Source organism: Anabrus simplex, chromosome 1 (genome assembly GCF_040414725.1).
Source record: "Anabrus simplex isolate iqAnaSimp1 chromosome 1, ASM4041472v1, whole genome shotgun sequence".
NCBI lineage: Eukaryota > Metazoa > Arthropoda > Insecta > Orthoptera > Tettigoniidae > Anabrus > Anabrus simplex.
The window spans coordinates 1398698388-1398718152 of record NC_090265.1 but is presented as its reverse complement, the minus strand read 5'-3'; the positions used below and the strand labels follow the sequence as shown (position 1 = coordinate 1398718152).

The 19765-nt window shown below is 38.7% G+C and overlaps 1 protein-coding gene across 2 annotated transcripts in view; it reads right to left on the bottom strand.

Annotated features, from left to right (window-relative positions):
- LOC136878962 (hemolymph lipopolysaccharide-binding protein) overlaps positions 1–19765 on the bottom strand; it is a 68839-nt gene that overhangs the window by 4739 nt on the left and 44335 nt on the right. For both annotated transcript variants that reach the window (XM_067152619.2, XM_067152611.2), the window contains exon 4: positions 12185–12463. In XM_067152619.2, the coding sequence (XP_067008720.2) occupies positions 12185–12463 (279 nt within the window). The remainder of the gene's footprint in view (positions 1–12184; positions 12464–19765) is intronic.

The window sequence follows — 19765 nt, the reverse complement described above, 5'->3', positions numbered from 1 at the left end:
GGATCTTGCCTCTTGTTCTTAGTTGCATATCATTGGCTGTATGAGTTTCTTGTAGCGCAATGACATCAATCTGTTGACCTTTCAGAATTTTAGCTAGACACTCGCATTTTGGTCTGCTGATGCCTTCGATGTTAAGATGGCATATTCGAATTGAAGGTCCGATTTTTCGGCTATAGGCTTCCGGGTCCTGATAAGGACCGATTTCTTCATTACTCTGTGCAGTATGACCGAGAGGTCTTTTCAGACAGTTCGATCGCATCTCTTCGCCGTTGCTTTCTTAGCACCACCCGGGGGACACGTGTAGGGTAATTTAAGGTTTCACCTACGGACGTAAAGACAGGTAACCTTCCTTCACTATTCAAGAAGACCAAAGTAATATCGATCTTGAAACCCAACAAGGACCCTCTGAGAGTGGAAAGCTACAGACCCATTGCACTGCTAAGTGTTACTCTAAAGCTCCTGGAAAGACTAATATACAATAGGATCTCAGAAACCATCAATAATCTCCTTCCCACAGAACAAGCTGGCTTCAGAACTGGAAGAAATTGCGCTGACCAAATTTTTGCATTGACCTCTCATATTGAAAATGGATTTGAGAATCGGAAGATTAGTATGGCTGTCTTCTTAGACTTATCAGCAGCATATGATACTGTTTGGCGAGAAGGGCTCCTCCTAAAACTTATCTCTGCCATCCCCTGTTTCAAACTTACAAATCTTATTGGCAATATGATTAGCAACAGAAACTTTCAGATCTTCTCGGATGATGCAGTAAGCAAAACCTACAAACTGAATGATGGACTTCCACAAGGATCTGTTCTGGCACCCTTACTTTTCAACCTCTATACTGCTGACTTACCAGCAACTAAGTCCAGGAAATTTATTTACGCAGATGATATACTACTGGTTAGCCAAACACCAAGTTTTCCAGAAGCTGAACAAATTCTTACAGCAGATCTAAGAACACTAGATACATACTTCCAAAAGTGGTGCCTCCGTCCAAATCTCCAAAAGACTGTCGCATCTGTGTTTCATCTCAGAAATACATTTACCAACTACAAGCCTACAATAACATTCAGAAATCAATCCTTACAACACTGTCCCTTCCCAAAATACTTAGGTGTCACATTAGACAGATCCCTAACATATAAACATCATATTAACAATACAGCCGCCAAGATGAAAAGTCGGAATAATATTCTTCAAAAATTAGCCGGCACATCCTGGGGTGCAAACAACCAAGTGTTGAGATCTACTGCTCTAGCTCTTTGCTATTCAGTTGCCGAATACTGCGCTTCAACTTGGCTGAACAGTGCTCATACTGCGAAGATTGATGCTCAACTAAATCAAGCAATGCGCATGGTAACTGGTTGTATTCGCTCTACAAATGTGGCCTGGCTGCCTACACTCAGTAATATTCCACCGCCTTGCTTAAGAAGGTCTGAAGCTCTTCTAAAACTGTGGAAGAAGACCAGCCTGGACCCCAACCTCCCCGTTCACCAGGATATTACTCAACCTGCCTCTCCACGACTTAAGTCTAGATCTCCACCCTGGCGCACTGCACTTACACTGGAAGAATCTGGGTTCTCCATCACGAACGCCTAGTTACACCATTGGCAGCAGTGTTCTGTTCCCAATCAACATCTTGTGACTCTACCTCATGTTCAACCTCCCGGATTCCATCTACCCAGACGTCAATGGAGGACTCTAAACAGGGTAAGAGTCAATCAAAGAAGATGCGGCTATACTCTTTATAAATGGGGCTGGCAGAAGTCTTCTGGGTGTGATTGTGGAGCTACCTCACAGACCATCCACCACGTAATTTCCGACTGTCCACAGAGAGCATTTCAAGGTTCTTTGGAGGACATTCATAATGCAACTGAGGAGGCCTTAAAATGGATCAATAGACTTGATTTGGAACTATAGGCTTCTGCTTGTATATATTGTGTATATATTGTATACTTATTTATATAATCTATCTGTTCACATCATACGATAAATAAATATTATTATTATTATTATTATTATTATTATTATTATTATTATTATTATTATTATTACTATATTCATTCAAATAGCATTGATTTTCAAGACACGCTGAGGTGTCGTAATTTTGCTTGTAAGAGAATTTTAGCATTTTCTGATATGTTCTGAGGACGTTTCTTGTTTGATATTTGGATATCTTTATGTAACACCGAGCAATTTGGCTGCGTGGTATGTTCTACGTGGTTCCCCATGTTAATTCAAGGTAAAAATTGTACCTCAAAGCAACGGCTGCTTCATTCCCAATACTAAACCTATCCTATGTTGCTGGAAACCCACCTGATTTAGTGTCACGTTAAATTGCTTGCGAAAAAGAATAAATTTAGAGTTCTACACAGGTATAAGGCATAAAGATTCCGTGTATCGGAAAACAACTGCTTAGATATAGGTACATAAAGCTTCAAATTTACATGTTAGTAGTGTCTATGGATATGCTATAAGTGAAATATAGAGTGTAGAATTCAATTTGACCCACAAATTTTTCGAGGCTGTTGAGGGAAGTTGATGAACTATTTTTAAATCACTGGTAACTCATTACTGTGTAACTGCAATTCTCTATCCCAAACTCGACTATTTATTGTATTTGATTACAATGACTTTGTTCTGAATTTTGAAAGAAACTATATCTGCACATGTTTACTCAGCGCAGTATCGTTTGACAAATTGCCACGGTACTCGCTGTTGAGCTCTGTGTCCGAATTGCCCCATGGTGGAATGGCAAACCGCAGTATATTACGCTCAATGGTGAGTACCGTGCTTCTGCCATCTTTTCGCATAAGCTCATAAATGAAGAAAGTGAATATATATCCAGCCTCACCTAACCTGTGTTAAGTTCCTAAAGTAATATTAGCTGTTGTACTCGTTGAGAGGACGACCATTTAGCATATGCATAACTACATTTTAGTCGACCCCTCATGATGTTTCTGTATTTCTACGGCACATAGGCGGGCATGCTTCTACCGTCAGCGGCTTGCCATGACATACTCTCCGTCGGCCTCTCTTTGGCCCTTTGCAGTTCCCTTCCTTCCGGTTTTCCGAGCATCATGTTAATACAAGGGGCGTTCAAGATATAATGCAACACACTTTATTTCTTGTGCAATTTCGGATTTAAAATGTTGGAATTTTGTTTGGGACATCTTTGAATATTCCAGCTTCTTCTCGTAGAGTTTCATTAATTTCAGGTAGGTGGCAGCGCTATAACTAGCCTTCATAATGACGCCTGTAACGGAGGTGTGTACCAAACAGAGGTCAGTTTTGAGTTTCATTCATGGGCACTTGCAGAATGTCTACAGAGAGCTATCAGTGGAAAATAAGCACGGTGAGTCGTTGGGCGAGGCGGGTTTCATCATCACAGCAAGATCGAGCAAATGGATCTGATCTGGACTGTTCTTCCTCCTCCACCCTACAGCCCGGACCTCGCGCCTTCTTACTTCCATCTGTTTGGCCCAATGAAGGATGCACTCCGCTGGAAGTTGGGAATGTTATTGATGCAGCACGACGATGGCTCCGACATCGACCAGTCGAGTGGTACTATGCAGGTGTACAGCACCCTTCCCCACCCCCATTAATAGCAATGAAGGGAGATTATGCTGAAAATACGATATTGTAGCAAAGGGTTTGAGAAATAATATGGTGTACTTGAATCCTCAGTAAAACCAACCTGCTTTTAGAAATAAATTATTGCATTATTTATTAAACTCCCTTCATATTAAAGAAGTATTGATAAATGTAGGGGCGCTACGCCTTTTAAACTTTGGCTTGATGATTTCCAAAGCTACTCGTTACAGTGTTAGTTAACGGCTCTTAAACATCGTTTAACATGACCACCACTGATACATCCCTTGTTTCTCTTTATCGGCATAATATATACAAAATAATTGTAAATGAGGTTCTAAATCAATTTTATCGTGATCAATTTCACTTTAACAACAACCCTATGAGAGATTCACTGAGTTTTAAGTTTCATCAGAAGTGTTTAAACAATATATACCTAAGATCCCATCGACCTCATCCTAAAGTCAAATTTAGAGTGTCATGAAAATCCAGTATTCCGTTTTATCATGATGCTGTAACAAACAGACAAACAGACAAGAATTAAACTGAAACTGAGGTGGTCCATTTTTGTCCTATCCGGTATAAAAGCCAAATATTAGGCTGATATTCTCAAAGTACAGGCATAAAAACGCTTTTATATATAGAAATTATTTCTTAAACCTAAGAATGTAATTTCAGTATGCTGTCAAATATCTGGGAGCTTCAAAAGAGATGCAGCTTGCATGATATGAAAATTTGTATTTCCAAGATTAAAGTGATGCCAGTAGGGAAGAAGACTAAGAGGACTGAGTGTCAGGAATGGAATACGAAACTGGAACAGGTGGATCATTTGAAGTACTTAGGATGTATGTTCTTCCAGGGTGGTTGCATAGAGAGTGAATTTGAATCATGGTGCAGAAAAGCTAGCACAGGTAATTCATAGCTCCAATCGACGGTATTTCGTGAGAAAGAAATCAGTTCTCGGTTGAAACTATCTATACATCGGTCTATTTTCAGTTCGAATTTACAGTAAGGAAGTTAAATCTGGGTGGACTCATAAACTAGGTAACAGACATGAGAGCAGAGGGAATGATTGCTGGTACAAACAGGTAGGAGCAATGCAAAGGAGGATATTTAAAATGAGGAGATAACGTCTAAGTTAGAAGTAAACTCAACGTACCGGTATGTATAATCCAGCGTCGGTGTTGGGGTCATGTGAGGAGAATAATGAAATTCGTCATAGAGGGTAAGAAACGTAGAGAGAGACGAAGGGCACGATGATTAGGCTCAATTTCCAATGGTTTAACACGTCGGGCGCTACTATTTTAATTTTTACCCTTTGCAAGCGGACAGCTTTGTACGCCGTGACCTAGCAGGATATCAAAAAATAGTCACTGGTGTCCATTGTGACGCTCAGCGTGGTAATGTCACGAAGGTTTCAAGTAAAATAAGCCATAAAATGAGTTGCAAAATGAGGATTGTGGGGGCGCTAATTTAATGTATGTATGTATGTATGTATGTATGTATGTATGTATGTATGTATGTATGTATGTATGTATGTATGTATGTATGTATTTTGACCGTTCATCACCATGCCATACGCATGTTGGGAGGTTTGGTCAATTATATATGCCGTTTTCCGCAATATTCTGCGACACATAATGTCGTGATTAGCAGTCTACATGCCGAACCGGGGTGTGATTTGCGACACCCCAGACCGAAGGGAGAAGTTTCCTGCGCTGTAACGAGAAAAGGATAGCGCGTAACCGCTGAATCTTGAAATCGCGCTCTCTTTCCGTGCAAGAGAGGAGAGACGACGCTACGCGTGGAAATGTAGGTTGCTGGAGACTGGGCTAAATTAAGGTGTGTTAACTCCTGAGAAATAAATGTCCTTTACTAATTCAACACCGCATTCATTAGTGCCACTTCACCACAATTTACTAAAAAGAGGAAGAAGAAGAAGAAGAACATCTTCATCTGAAATAATTTTTGGAAATTTATGAGTCAGGTCTCATTCAAACCGATGTATTTAATGCTAATTGTTGATGCATATAAATGCAATACTTGAATAGTGGATCGGTAACGACGCCTGTCATACAGTAGTACGCAGATTAAAGATGATTGCTGAAATTTGACAACGTGTGGAAAAAAGTGGGAGGTCTTGCATGATGAACCATGACGCGCGAATTTCTAAAAGGACGCTTTTGAGATTGTGAATGATCCACTGATCGTTTCAGGTTTATATGAGATCAGTAGAAAGTAGGAGTCACGAGCTATAATTTGACTGTTTTCACGTCGCAGAAAGATTCCGATTACCGGACCTTCATTTACAGCAGGAGCGTGATTTACCTCCCCCCTGACCATTTTGTCCGGATGCTATAAGTAGAACCGGGACCTAGATACAGTATCCCATTGTCATTTGTGTAGCCGCAGTACTCACATGTTAGGAGTGAACTTGGATATCAGTGTATGAAGCGTTGTGTCAAGGAAGAAAAACACATCAGTGCAATGTAAAATATCGCGAAATAAGCCGTGTGGTACAAGATAATGTACAGTATTTTTTTTTGCTACGGGCTTTACGTCGCACCGACACAGATAGGTCTTATGGCGACGATGGGAAAGGAAAGGCCTAGGAGTTGGAAGGAAGTGGCCGTGGCCTTAATTAAGGTACAGCCCCAGCATTTACCTGGTGTGAAAATGGGAAACCACGGAAAACCATCTTCAGAGCTGCCGACAGTGGGATTCTAACCCACGATCTCCCGGATGCAAGCTCACAGCCGCGAATGTACAGTATTGATGAATAGAAGTCTTATCTCAATTTTTTATATTTTAAATATTAACGACAGTCAGTTGCGGCTCATGATGCAATCATCAGTGATAGGGCAAACGCGTCAAGTTGTTTAGAGGTAGTAGGACAGCTAATTACGTTCAGTAATTAATAGTGAACGATCTAAAGCATTTTAAGAGTGAGTGACGTTCAGTAATATTAAGGAACTATTCCTGAAAAAATTAACGTTTGCATACTCCATGGACACTCGTGGTGATAGACTGTGTGATTAATGGGGAAATGAACAGTGATTTCTACAAAATTGCCACTATTTACATTAATCTATTTAAAGTTATTAGTGGATCTTATCACCAGTAGATTCCTTTGAAAGTACATTAACAGTGTTTACTAACTGATTTCCCATTTTGCCTGTATGTTCGTGAGTGGTCGTTGAACCCCGAGATCTGGAGCCTACAAGAATCGCGCCTATGTGCCTGCAGTCATTTCTACAGGGAACGTCCAGAGACTCAACTAAGAAGACCACAGTTCGAGACATCGTTCGTGGTAGGATGAAGAGGAACCCAGGACTATCAGAGAGAAGAACACTCATCATGACGGAGTAAAAATTTAAGGTGTACCTCGAGATGACGGCAAACCATACCAAGCATTTGATAAGTACATATAATTTGAATATATTAAACCACGAGATTTGCATGCCAGTAGCAATTTTTATATTGTAAATATTAGAATGTTATAATTAATCATATTAAATGTAGGGAACACTATACGCGTGTGACTGGGAAAGGATTATTTATTATTTTAATTAGGATTTTCAAGTGATTTAAGAATAATCATTGTTATTCAGCAGGCTTATTTACATGAATTATTATATAGATCCCATAAATTCTTAGTGTATACGAAGCACATATTTTGATAAGAATAGCGATTAGCTAAATTTATAACTTCTTCGTAATGTTACTATCTGGTAAATATTTTCATAGTAGTTTGAATATAAACTATATGTTTGCTTCAAGGTGATTCAGGTTTTTATAAATCATGTATGATAATAGATGATCATTGAAGATGTCCCAAACCGAGGTATTATGTGAATTATATAGATATGCGAGAAGAATTAAATAACCTGTAAGAATGGAGTCTTCTCTGTAAATTAATAGAACGGATTTGAGATGCTGTGGTATGATATGGGAAGGTGTAGCTTGTGACATGTTTGAGATGTTGGAATGATAAAATATTATAATAATTATGGCTGTTGTGATATATTAGGCTGAATATATAGCCAAATAATGAATAATAAGAAGTAATGGCTCTCAAATGAACGCGTACTCGAGAACAAGCCGAGATGATGTATAAAAGAAAGAAAGAAAGAAAGAAAGAAAGAAAGAAAGAAAGAAAGAAAGAAAGAAAGAAAGAAATAAAGAAATGACGAGTTCAATGTGTTTTTGTAGCCACAGAGCTGGACACACAACCATTGTCATAATTGACAGATATACAACGTGTGGACTTGTAGGGTCTGAGGAAGATTTTGTCGTTCCCAACAAGCTTAATGTTTACTTGCAGGATACCTTTCATTTTGCCAATGCATTCTCAATCTCATTCTAATGATACGTTGTGAGTAACGCGGATAGTTTCCTGATTTTGCGAAGGATAAACCCCTTCCCATTTTTACGCATTAAATTAGCTCGTGATAGGAGTTTTAAATTTTTTACCTCGGGAGCTGGAGTATCTAGGTTCGACTCATGTTGGAACGAAGAATTTAACTTTGTACTATGGCTTTATTAAGCCATATCTTCAAGATGTATTGTGTGATATATGTTTGATATTTTTCTATGTAATGTGTTTACGTGTTTTATTATTCCCCAAAGTATTCTATGGTGATGGGTTTGATTCCAACGTTGGCTGGTTTATCTTTGAATATAATTTGTTAGGTCAACCCAGGATACACGTATGTGTTCAGTGTAATATACTTGTGATACAAATCCATTCCAAATCATGACTAATGATGATTAAATACATGACTAGTGATTAAATACATGACTAATGTTAATTAATGTTGATTAATGATAATTAATTGATCAACAGGATAGATGCCATTTAGTATCACTGTTATAGATAAAAAAATCCACGTATCAGTGTGTATTAATCAAATGATTTGAGGTATGCCAAGGACCAACTACAACTGTGAATGAACTAAAAGGACGTTAAGGCATACTATATATATATAATTTTTGCATCACTCTTGATTGTTTCTTTGTTTATATGTTGTAGTATGGCACCATCTCGTGTGATTTTATCAGTATAATAAAATATTTATCAAATAATATTTCAACGAAGATTCTTCCCATTTAATATTATTAGTGTATTCCTCTCACATTATAGAGAATCCTACTTTCGTCATATTTTATGTAGTGCCTATTTTCTTTTTCGAACATTTCATTGCCCGTATGCTTTATAAGTTCAGCCGGTGGCGCAATGAAATTAGGGAGCACGAGACTTCAAGCCTGGTGAGTGACTTCTGGAGGTTCTCATCCAACAATTCCATCTATACATCTGTTTTTGAAACCGAATTATGTAATAGTTGCCCTAAATTACCCATGATGGGTACAGTATGTATGTATGTGTATATGTATGTATGTATGTATGTATGTATGTATGTATGTATGTATGTATGTATGTATGTATGTATGTGCGTTATGTATGTATGAATGTATGTATTCTTTAACATTCCATTGTGGCTACAATTTCGGGATACTCTGGGGTTGTGGAAATTATGCCCACCACGAGTTCTCTTAACGTGCCAGAAGCCAATGACAAAGAGTAATCGTATTCAGTCTCAGCCAGGATCGAATTCTTTAGCGTATTTTCAGAACAGAAGACCTATGATCAGCCGACAGATCAACAAAGGTTTGCGTATGCCGGATAAAAAATAACAGGATTTCAATTCAGACTACTACGCAAGTGTTAACATTCTGTCATAAATTAAGGAACCTTGGAACTATACATTTCAATTCTTTAGTGCTAATGTTTCAAGTATCGCGCCGAGTGCAGTGGCCATCCAACGTTAACAGAGTCCGTGCATGTGCTCTCCGTCCGACTTGGCCGGATTTTTCTTCATACCCATTTAGTCCTTTGTTTGTTGATATTGATTTTTATAGGGAAGCCTTTTATTCAGTTCAACAGATAACTTTGATGATGTTTTCAGAAAAGTGGATTTTTCATCCTTTGCTAGGGTTTAACGTCACACTAACACACTGAAGATTTTCGGCTACGCAAAAATAGGAAAGGACCAATATTGGGAAAGAAACGGCCGTGGCCTGAATTAAGACCAACATTTGCCTTGTTTGAAAATGGGAAACCGCGGTAAATCACCTTCAGGGCTACCGACGTTGGGTTTCAAAACCACCATCTCCGGAATGCAAATTAAAATTTATGAAAAATAATTTTTCAATAAAAATAATCATGTAACCTTTACCTTACGCCCTTACTCCTTTCTTTAAGTTTTAGAATTTAGAAGTTACAACGGTTAAATATTTCCGACTAACGATATTCATAGTCTAAATTTGTGGCGACGTCACGCACACACATATAAACTCGAAGAAAATAGTTTGTTCTATATGACTGTGAAGCTATATATGCGTATAGCTCAGTTTATTCTGTCGGTATCGAATGTGAACGAACGGCGCTATACTCCTTCGAATTTACCCCCGTTTTCGTAACGCTGATAGAACCGGTATGGTGGGACAATTGGTGCATAATTTAAGTGACGTTAACTCGTCAGTTTCTAGTTCCGTCCTATGCTGGAACATTATCTGCATACGTTTGTAATGCTTTACGGGAGAAGAAGCAAATATATTCTTGCTGATTTGCGTTCTCTTTTACCAGGTTTCAGTCAAGAACAAACATGTCCGCGATATCCACACAGCCAACCAGAAAATGTTCATGTTGTCTTGACCGATGGCATAATGTAGGTATGAAATATTCTGAACTAACGACAGATTGTAGATAATATCAGGAATGTGAAGAAAATAATTCTTCAGAGAATTAGCTCACGACTGATTATGTTATCCCCTAGCAGTATTATAAAGCGGATAAAGACGATCCTACGTTAACATTTTGAAACTTAGTGTTTCAGTCAGAAACATAATAGGATTCAGCAATCAGAAATATGAAGTCAGTGGGATAATTAAATTGCAAAACAATTTAATTAAGGTGGTCACCTGACTGAACTTCTGGGATAAAACTGTAGAAGTTCTTCAGAAGCTTCAGGTCTGAAATGTTATAAGTATGTTGTTTAGGACCAATATTTAAACTTCTAATCCACGATATCTAAGAACATGAAGGTAATAGTGAATGCTTAGAAAAATTATGTTCGTTATCATGTTTACACGCATGGCACAGTTTCATACTCTTGTATGAGATACGTCCTGAACTAGAAATACTGATAACAGTTACAATACCTGTAGCGATTCCTTATGCCGAGAAGTTTGATTAGTTATAAGGTTGGAACTATATGTATTCTAAAGGAACTTGCGGTAAGCAGAACCAGACAATCGTCAATGCTGTTATTACCCTGGAAGGAAGTATCAATGAGTGGTATTTTTCTACTGGTTACGTCATACGGACACAGACAAGTTTTATAGTGACGACAGGACAGGCCAGGGCTAGAAATGCGAAGGAAAGAATCGTGGCGTAAATTATGGTACAGTCCCAGCATTTGCCAAGTATGAAAATGGATATATAAAACCATCTTGAGGGCTGACGACAGTAAGGTTCAAATATACCAGTTCCTGTGAGCACGCTCACAGCTACGTGGTCAAACAGGGCAGATAACTCATTCGGTTTCAAGGGTGTCTTATTTGAAGTTCATAAGATGATAGCTAACACAAGAATGGGATCTGAACATACAGTACAAATGAAAACCAGAATCATCAGGGCAAGACGTGTGTTTTTGGAAGTAAAACATCTTTTGTGCAACCGTGGTGATCGATTAGATACACGTTGTGTTACCAGTCCTGTTTTACGGTGTTGAAGGATGGACGCTAAACGCTTCACCATTGAACCTACTGCAAGCGTCTAAGATGCAATGGAAATATCACGTCACCAACCACGCCGCACTCAGTCGTACCGTGAAATGTGAAGGTTTAACCCTCGAAAACAAAGCAGGAAAACAGCTTATTTCGGTCCCATTTTCCGAAATGATATTTTGAGTCTGATATAACTAATAATAGAACGGTTGAAAGGAAATAGGGACATTATCTTTGGCGACGAAAGTAACCCAATATCCACAATGCGCAACTCTGATACGGGTAGCACAAAATAGGAAAAAATATTCCATGAAGGTCGTCAATCTTCCGTGGGGATTTGGCACAAGAAGAATAAGATGTCTTACATTGCTGCGGATATTCAAGTGGCTACCTCATAAACTAGGTCTTTCTCGGTTGATGACTCACACGGTAGCAAAATCAAAGCGATTAAGAGCATTAGTTCAAGCGCCCTATTTGAAGGAAATAATAAAAACGCTCTCCCACAACTTTCAAGGCATGAGTAGGCCTACTCATCCGTGCACTGACAGTCCCTGCGAGAAACAACAATGCGTAGTGTTCGAATAACGGGGGTGATTTATTTACAGCCGTCTTAAAGTTACGATGGTTTTAGGACAGACTACCCATTTCTAAATTGTACTTCTGGCCGTATGGTTACTACTTTAACGCTACAGTGACCTTCATTTAACCGTGGTTGGAAATTGGAGAGTTACCAAAAATCTAATTACACGCCAATTTAAAGTTGTAGAAGGTAAGAAGGAACTTATGACAAACAATTCCTTACCTGTTACAGTAACGAACTTTCCTTCTTCATCCCTGTCAGTGACTCCTATGTAGGCTCCGTAGAGAGGATCGTTGACGTTGTTAAAGGATGGATTTCGTGAAAAGAATTTTCTCACAACATCAGCTTCTTCTTCAGAGTTGATAACAAGAAGATGTCCTCCCTCTTCTAGGCAGGTTGCTCTGGCGTCATCCCAGGTACGACCCCAGGTATGCAACTTGTAGTATCCAACGCCCGGAAAAAATTCATAATCGGGCCTCTTAGGTCGCAGGTGCTCGAAAACTAAACAAAGAAGTGAGTAGACACTTATTAGTAAAAATTATGAATTTGGAGTTGTATATTGGTCCCTCCGTTACCAGTTATCGGAGACTGTGAAATTTTGCTGGACAATTCAGATGTGGGATATATTTCTTTTTAGGGATTGAAATCATGTTATATTTGAAAGTTACCTGTAACCACACCAATCCATCATTTATATTAAAACCGTAATGTTCTCTCACTCATGCACTTATGCCAGAAAATACCAGCTAAAGTCATAAATAAATTGTTACACTCCAACTCCATACGTTTCATAAATGCAGATATTCAATCATACAATACTAGAGTACAAACAAAATTCATATAAAGCCCATAAATTCAAGTAAATATGGTATGACATTTCTGCAGCACACTTCCAGATCACACGTGACTAGCTACTTCATTATCAGGGCTAACGGTTTTGTACCCCGGAACCTTCAAGTGCATGATGACGGGACTGGACTATAGACAATACATCGACGAAACGCACATTAGCCCTACCTTACCCTTTGCAAGTAAAGAATGGAAACAATCTATGATGATGATAGACGTTAGTGTGTCACACGCCCCTCCTCCACTCCACGTCACCGGCACTTCGAATGTCAGTTAAACCTTAGCCTTTGTTTTGGTACGTGAACACCTAGCCCTGTTCATTGCCTTCCTTGAAATGCATTCTGGACAAATATTTCCTGCTTCATAAGAATCTCTGTAAAACGGATATGAGAAAACAATTTTGAGCATTAGTTCAGGCGCCCTATTTGAAAGAAATAATAAAAACGTTCTCCCACAGCTTTCAAATCAGACATATAACATGGACTATCAGCATTCCGTCTCAAATTAAAGCAAACCTATTAAGCCATGAATTACGTACCACTAACTACTTTTACGCCTTTAGGAGACGATGAGTTCCCATAATGATGTCCCGCAGGAGTTCGTTCAGGTGATGTAATTTTATCGAAACGAATCTGGAATATTTGAGATACTTGGAACATCACTGGACCGAGACGGAATCGAAATCGCGTGTATGTGCCCTTCAAAACACTCACCCCAACAAATCTAATAAGAATATGGCATAAAATATGTAAGGCAATGCTTTATAAATAAAGAAAATATGTGTACCTTTAATATTCTAAAGTAGACCATTACTACGTTTTGTGGTAACCAAACTGAAATGGAATTATACGAAGATATATACTTCCACTCAGTCTGCTTCTACTTGCCCTTGAAAACACTTTTAGAAAAGTGGTAAAAGGAACACAATGTGGACGTCAAAACAGATCAAGAGACCTAGCCTTTGTATATGGTGTGCAAGGTATTTGAAATGTGGAATACAACTGACAATTTTGGTGCAAGAAGCTGATGCTGCATCAACATCGCCAAGAGATAGACAATCAGGCTGAAATCTTCTATTGAGGCTGTGCTTATGAGTTGGTTGAAACAGAATGTAGCCTGGAGAGTAAGTTCATAAGGAATTGAAGTACTCAAGACGACGTCAAACAGGTAATGGAGCTATCATTGGACTATATCTGAAATAAGGCGAAACATCAATATCAATGTAAGAGCGATTTTGTTTCCTGCATGTGAGACATGTAAAGTCATCCATTTCATCAACCACCTATTCCAAATGTTAACAGTTGCGTGAAGCAAATGTCGAATATCGCTTGAAATCATATCCAATGAAGAGGTCAGAAAAGTAAACGATCAAAAACTTCCAGAAACATAATTAATTGAGGTGTAATTTGCAGAAACGGGATTAAGTGGTGGAAATTATGGCCCTCGATTGGAATTCACAACGCTATTTTGAAGACGATTTATGGCCAAGAAAAGCCTAGAGATGTACTATTGAAGTAGCTTAGAAATCTGGGAGATCTGGATCATAACTGAAGAATATCTCCATACACAGGGTCAGATAGGGGGCATAAATGAAGTCCCAGTTCTCCGTTGTTTACATTTAAAGTCAAGCTAGTCAAATAATATCCTGCGAAATCCCGAGAGAAGTGGAATGGCTGAACCCATTAGTAATTGATTTCTTCTTCTTCATGCCATGGACACTCTGCTGGACGCTGGCGTTTACTGCAATTAGTCTTCTGTAACATGACATACCTGGTACAGTGTCAAGATTTACCTTCTCACTCTTCCTGTATGACCTTTAAATTTGTCTTTCCAAACAATCTTCATGATTTTACATCTTTCTCCAAGAATGCATGTCCGTGGTAGATGACCTTTCTGCATTTGACAGTCGCCAGTAGTTCTGATTTATTGTTGGCTCCTCGCTGAGCTGGTTCATTGTAAACATATTTCGCAAAAGGAATATTCTTGGGAGTATCCCACGCAACCTTATTTCCAAGGCTTTCAGCTACTTAACTGTATGCTCCTTCAGTGTCCAAATCTGCAAACCATACGATAGCTAGAGCAGTACATAATGGTCCACCATGTCGTCGAGGTTTTAGACTGAAAGAAATGACTTCATTTCCTTGAATGTGTTAGGTAAATCTCATTATTCCACATGAATTTACAGATTACTATTGATGTCTAGGAAATGTTTCAATTGAATCCTGTATTGAACTTGAATTCTCTACGGGTGGACATCTTTACTTTCACAAAGGAAACTTCCACAGTGTGTAGAATTATTTAGTTATGTTTCCAGGTTGAAACGTGTTGTTGTTTTCTGTATTTTCCGTACAGTTTTCCGACGTTTCGAACACATTGCAGTATTCTTTATAAAGGCGACTGAAATACCCCTACTCGATCCGAGGTAATCAATCTCCCAGGCAGCATTCAATCGCACATTGTTTGTTTGTCCAGCCCACAACTCGACACACGACACTATCATATACCACAATGACAAGCAATTTCCCATACGCGGCAGATGTCGCCAGATAACATAGTTAATACTTACTGAAAAATAGTTAATTTTTCTTTGTATGATACATTTAGTTTCATAAATTTTGGTGTTTAGTGATTACTACGAGGGCGAGTCGAAAACTAAGTTACAATTCCAAGCTATGGCCTTTTTTGAAACCACCTACACATAGATAACCTGGCTATGGCAACTTACAATGTAGGTTCACTTTTCCACATAGTACCGAAGAGACTAAATATTTCTCGGAACGGTCAACCTATTTTTTTATTCCGGATGTTTAGAAATCACCCTCAGCCCTGGAGAGAGCTGCTTTCACCTCCTCATCCTTTTCAGCTCATAGACCACGTGATTATTGCATGGAAAATTTCACCATAACGCAAAGCCTCACACGTCCCGCAAAACATCTGAACTGCTGCAGCGATTTAAGTGGGAGTGACAACATCCTCCATACAGTCCATGCGATTATCATGTGTTCGCCAAGGATCTCGGTGGAATCTGTCTCCATGTGGTTACACAGCGTTGGAGGTGATTTCTACGCATCCGGAATCGAAACGTTGGTTGACCATTCCGAGAACTGTTTACAGTCTTTTGAGGACTATGTGGAAAAGTGAACTTATATTATATGTTGTCATAGCCGTGTTGCCTATGTGTAGGTGGTTTCAGAAATGGCCATAACTTGGAAGTGTAACTTAATTTTTTATTCGCCATCGTAGCAGTAATTAAGATTATTGATGTTTATTCAAATTTTCAGTTTAGTAATTCTGCAGGCGTTCAATATATTACGTGTTGTAGGTTAGATTTTTATTGTGTTTCGATTTTGTGTTGAGGTAAAAAAGACATAATATTAACATTTCTACTTAAAAATCGGAAGGTTTTTTGTATAATGCTAAAAAATCAGGGTATTACAAGGAGTTGTAACTTCCACAGTTTACATTTGAACAGGCAATAGACAAGGAATTTCCAATATCAATTCACAGGTACGACGTATCACGAAGGTATCAGTGCCATTATTTATATAACATGATACCTTGCAAATGTTGTTTAAGGACATAATTTTAACAATATGTGCAGTATTTCACTGGAAAAAGAGTTAATAGAGTCCTTGCATTGTTATCAATTATTGCCGCTCTAAGTATTCAATACTGCATTTTTACTTCGGTCGAGATAAAGGGTAGAGTGCAGTCAACACAACAAAAATAATAATCAGCTGATTGCTGCATTACTATAACTTATTTTTTGTTATAGTTGGTAGTTTAATTTTCAGCATAGTTTAAACTTTGCACTATCGATCATTCAGCATTTAAAGTCAGTTTCAATTTCTGTTAAATTATAGGAATAAAAAGAGAGAACATTCTAATAATGATTTAGTTCTAACTACAGAATATTTCTGTTGTAACGGTTAATCAATTTTTCTTAGGATACGACTGAACGCAGTTTAGAATTGTTGTATTATAGTTATATTATTAGAAACGATCGTTCTTACTTTATCATTCCGTAACGTTAGTGTAGTCCTAGTGAGGGAAGCATCTCTCTAGTAATTTATCTCTTACTAGAACTTACAGTTAACATGTTTTAATTAGGATGGGTTCAATTGAAGTTTAGAAATTTACCGTAGCTACTTTTATTAGTGTCTTGCTTGGTTGCTTTTTCTGTCGGCTAGCAAGAATAATAATAATAGTAATAATAATAATAATAATAATAATAATAATAATAATAATAATAATAATAATAATAATAATAAACTGTCTAAACCTACTCTGCTGGGAAAAACATACAACATCCTCAGGGACAAAGCCATTTTATTCACAAGCTATGCGATATGTAGCTCATCATTGCAGGAGTATATGATTATAAATTTTGACCAACATCTCACAGTGGAATGTGCCAAACAGTCGCACCAATACGCAGTGTAACCCCCTCTGGCGGAAATGCAGGCGTGAATTCGCGCGTGCCAACTATCATAAAGGTGCCGAATGATATTCTGCGATAGATTGTCTCAAGCATCTAGCACCTTTTGTTGCGATTCGCCAATAGTTCTTTCAGGCTCTGAAGAACGCGTAAGTTCCCGCTTCATCATGTACTAGGTATACCATACGTGCTCAACTGGAGAAAGATTCGGTGATCTTGCAGGTGTTGTACACCATGTAGAGTACGTTGCGTCGAAACAGCTGTATGTGGACGTACATTGTCCTGTTGAAAACGCACATCACCTTCCTGTCTAAGAAATGGCAGTAGCACGAGGACAACAACCTGTGCAATGTAGCAGGCACTGGTTACGTTACTGTGCAGAAACACCAAATGTGACCGCGAGTTGTAACTGATGGCCTCACACACCACGCAGCCTGGGGTGGGGCCTGCGTTTCGTGGGCGAATGCTTTCTGGAACAGGTCGCTCACCAACTCTACGCCGTACGCGTACATCACTTGCATACAGACAGATTCTGGTGAGGGCCCCATACACTGGCCCCATATTCTAGTTGGGGTCTTACCAGAGACTTACATGCCCTCTCCTTTATATCCTTGCTACAAACCCCTATTTACCTTCATAACCATTTGCAGAGATCTGTACGCTTCATTAACAATCATATTTATGTGATCACCACAATGAAGATCTTTCCTTATATTAACACCTAGGTACTTACAATGAGCCCGAAAAGGAACATTCACCCCATCAACGCAGTAATTAAGTCTGAGGGGACTTTTAATATTTCTGAAAAGCACAACCTGACTTTCAGCTCCGTTTATCATCATGCAATTGCCTACTGTCCATCTCACAACATTATCGAGGTCATTTTGCAGTTGGTCACAATTTTGTACCTTATGTATTACTCTGTAGAGAATAACATTATCTGCAAACAGCCTTTAGTATATCCTCAGAAATCTTATCAGTTCCTGACAAAAGGACTTAGAACATTGCAGATCTCTTTGAAGTTTCATTGCGTGAGGATTCCTTTTTCTTTCGAAGCCTTTTCATAATTGCTTGATGTCAGCATTGCAGATTAATTTGGCCTTGTTTTACGTCCAGATGCCAAATTTATGTGGAGGTATATATTCACTGTTGTGTTTCAGTGGCAGTTGGTCATATGGTGTGGTATATTTAAATGAAGAGATGTGTAGTATTACGGCGAACGCGAACACGAACACTTAATGTACTAGCCAGAAATTAACCAGACACAAGTATAATCCCAGGCCGGCTACATTCAAAATGGGTATCCGCAACGCTAACCATTCGGCAAAGGAGGCAAATCGTGAGGAATACTCCACTAGCGTAATGCCAGAATGTCATCCTCTGTAAATGTCATTGTTTTCACAGCACCTGCATTCATCACTTCCATCAGACGGCCACGCGGTATAGCAAGTATCGCTTGAAATCACTCTTTTGAAACTGGGTGATAGTCGAGGAGTATAGTTACTGGCTTATCATCATGGCGGTTCGACCAACGTGCAGGCATCGTCTGTGGTGGTTGGTCGATGTTAACAAACGCAGCCTACTTCCTCCACAAGGCATCACTACAAGGAAAAGCTCAGTGGTAGACTCCGTTCTAGTTATTCCATAACTAAGTAGCATTGTTGGTATATGTGAGGCACACATGTTTACAGAATAAATTGCACATGCGGTACCATCCAAACTGATGGATAGCAATCAGGTGTTGAGAAACCCCTTTGAGTTCACTGAAGGGTAAATAAAAGAAGACTATTACGACTCTGAACAACACTGGGCTACCTGCACTACATATACTGTACGTACACACGATACGAAGCCATTTACGACAGCTATTCCAAATGGCGAATGCCAGCCGCGATGCAGGCGTTACCACGCCGCGGTAAGTTCTGGCGTACACAGTCGACAACTCTGGCGGTCTTCTAGTAATTTCACCGGAAAGAGGATTCTTGCTAGCAGCTCCTCTTCATTCTCAACATGCGTGTAGTATACAAGACTGCTCACGTGATCCAACAAAAAGCAATCAAGGGCACGTGTCTCTGAAGACCATAGTAAAATAGTGAAAAATCACTATATTGCCATAATAATTTGGCCAGATACACTTGTTCTAGGTGAACAAAAATTATTATGTGCAGTGAATGAACATTGTAGATTGTTTTTATATTATTAGTTATTGGTTTATATTAATTGTTAATTTTTATGAGAGTTTATTTCTTACATTGTTTTTTAATTCTGCAAAATCATTCCTAGCTGTCGGATGGGTAAACTCAGAAACTACTCGTGTGATATGAATGATATTTTTAAATGTGTTACCCACAGCATGTAGCTACAAAGTAGACTACAATCATGATATTTGGTAAAATAGTTCTTTTGTGGGAACATTTCTGAAATTGTTATTAATATTTTCATAAATTTTGTTGAATATTTTATGGCCCATGCTTTATAAATAAAGAGCTATATTCATTATTGTAGTCTACTTTTCA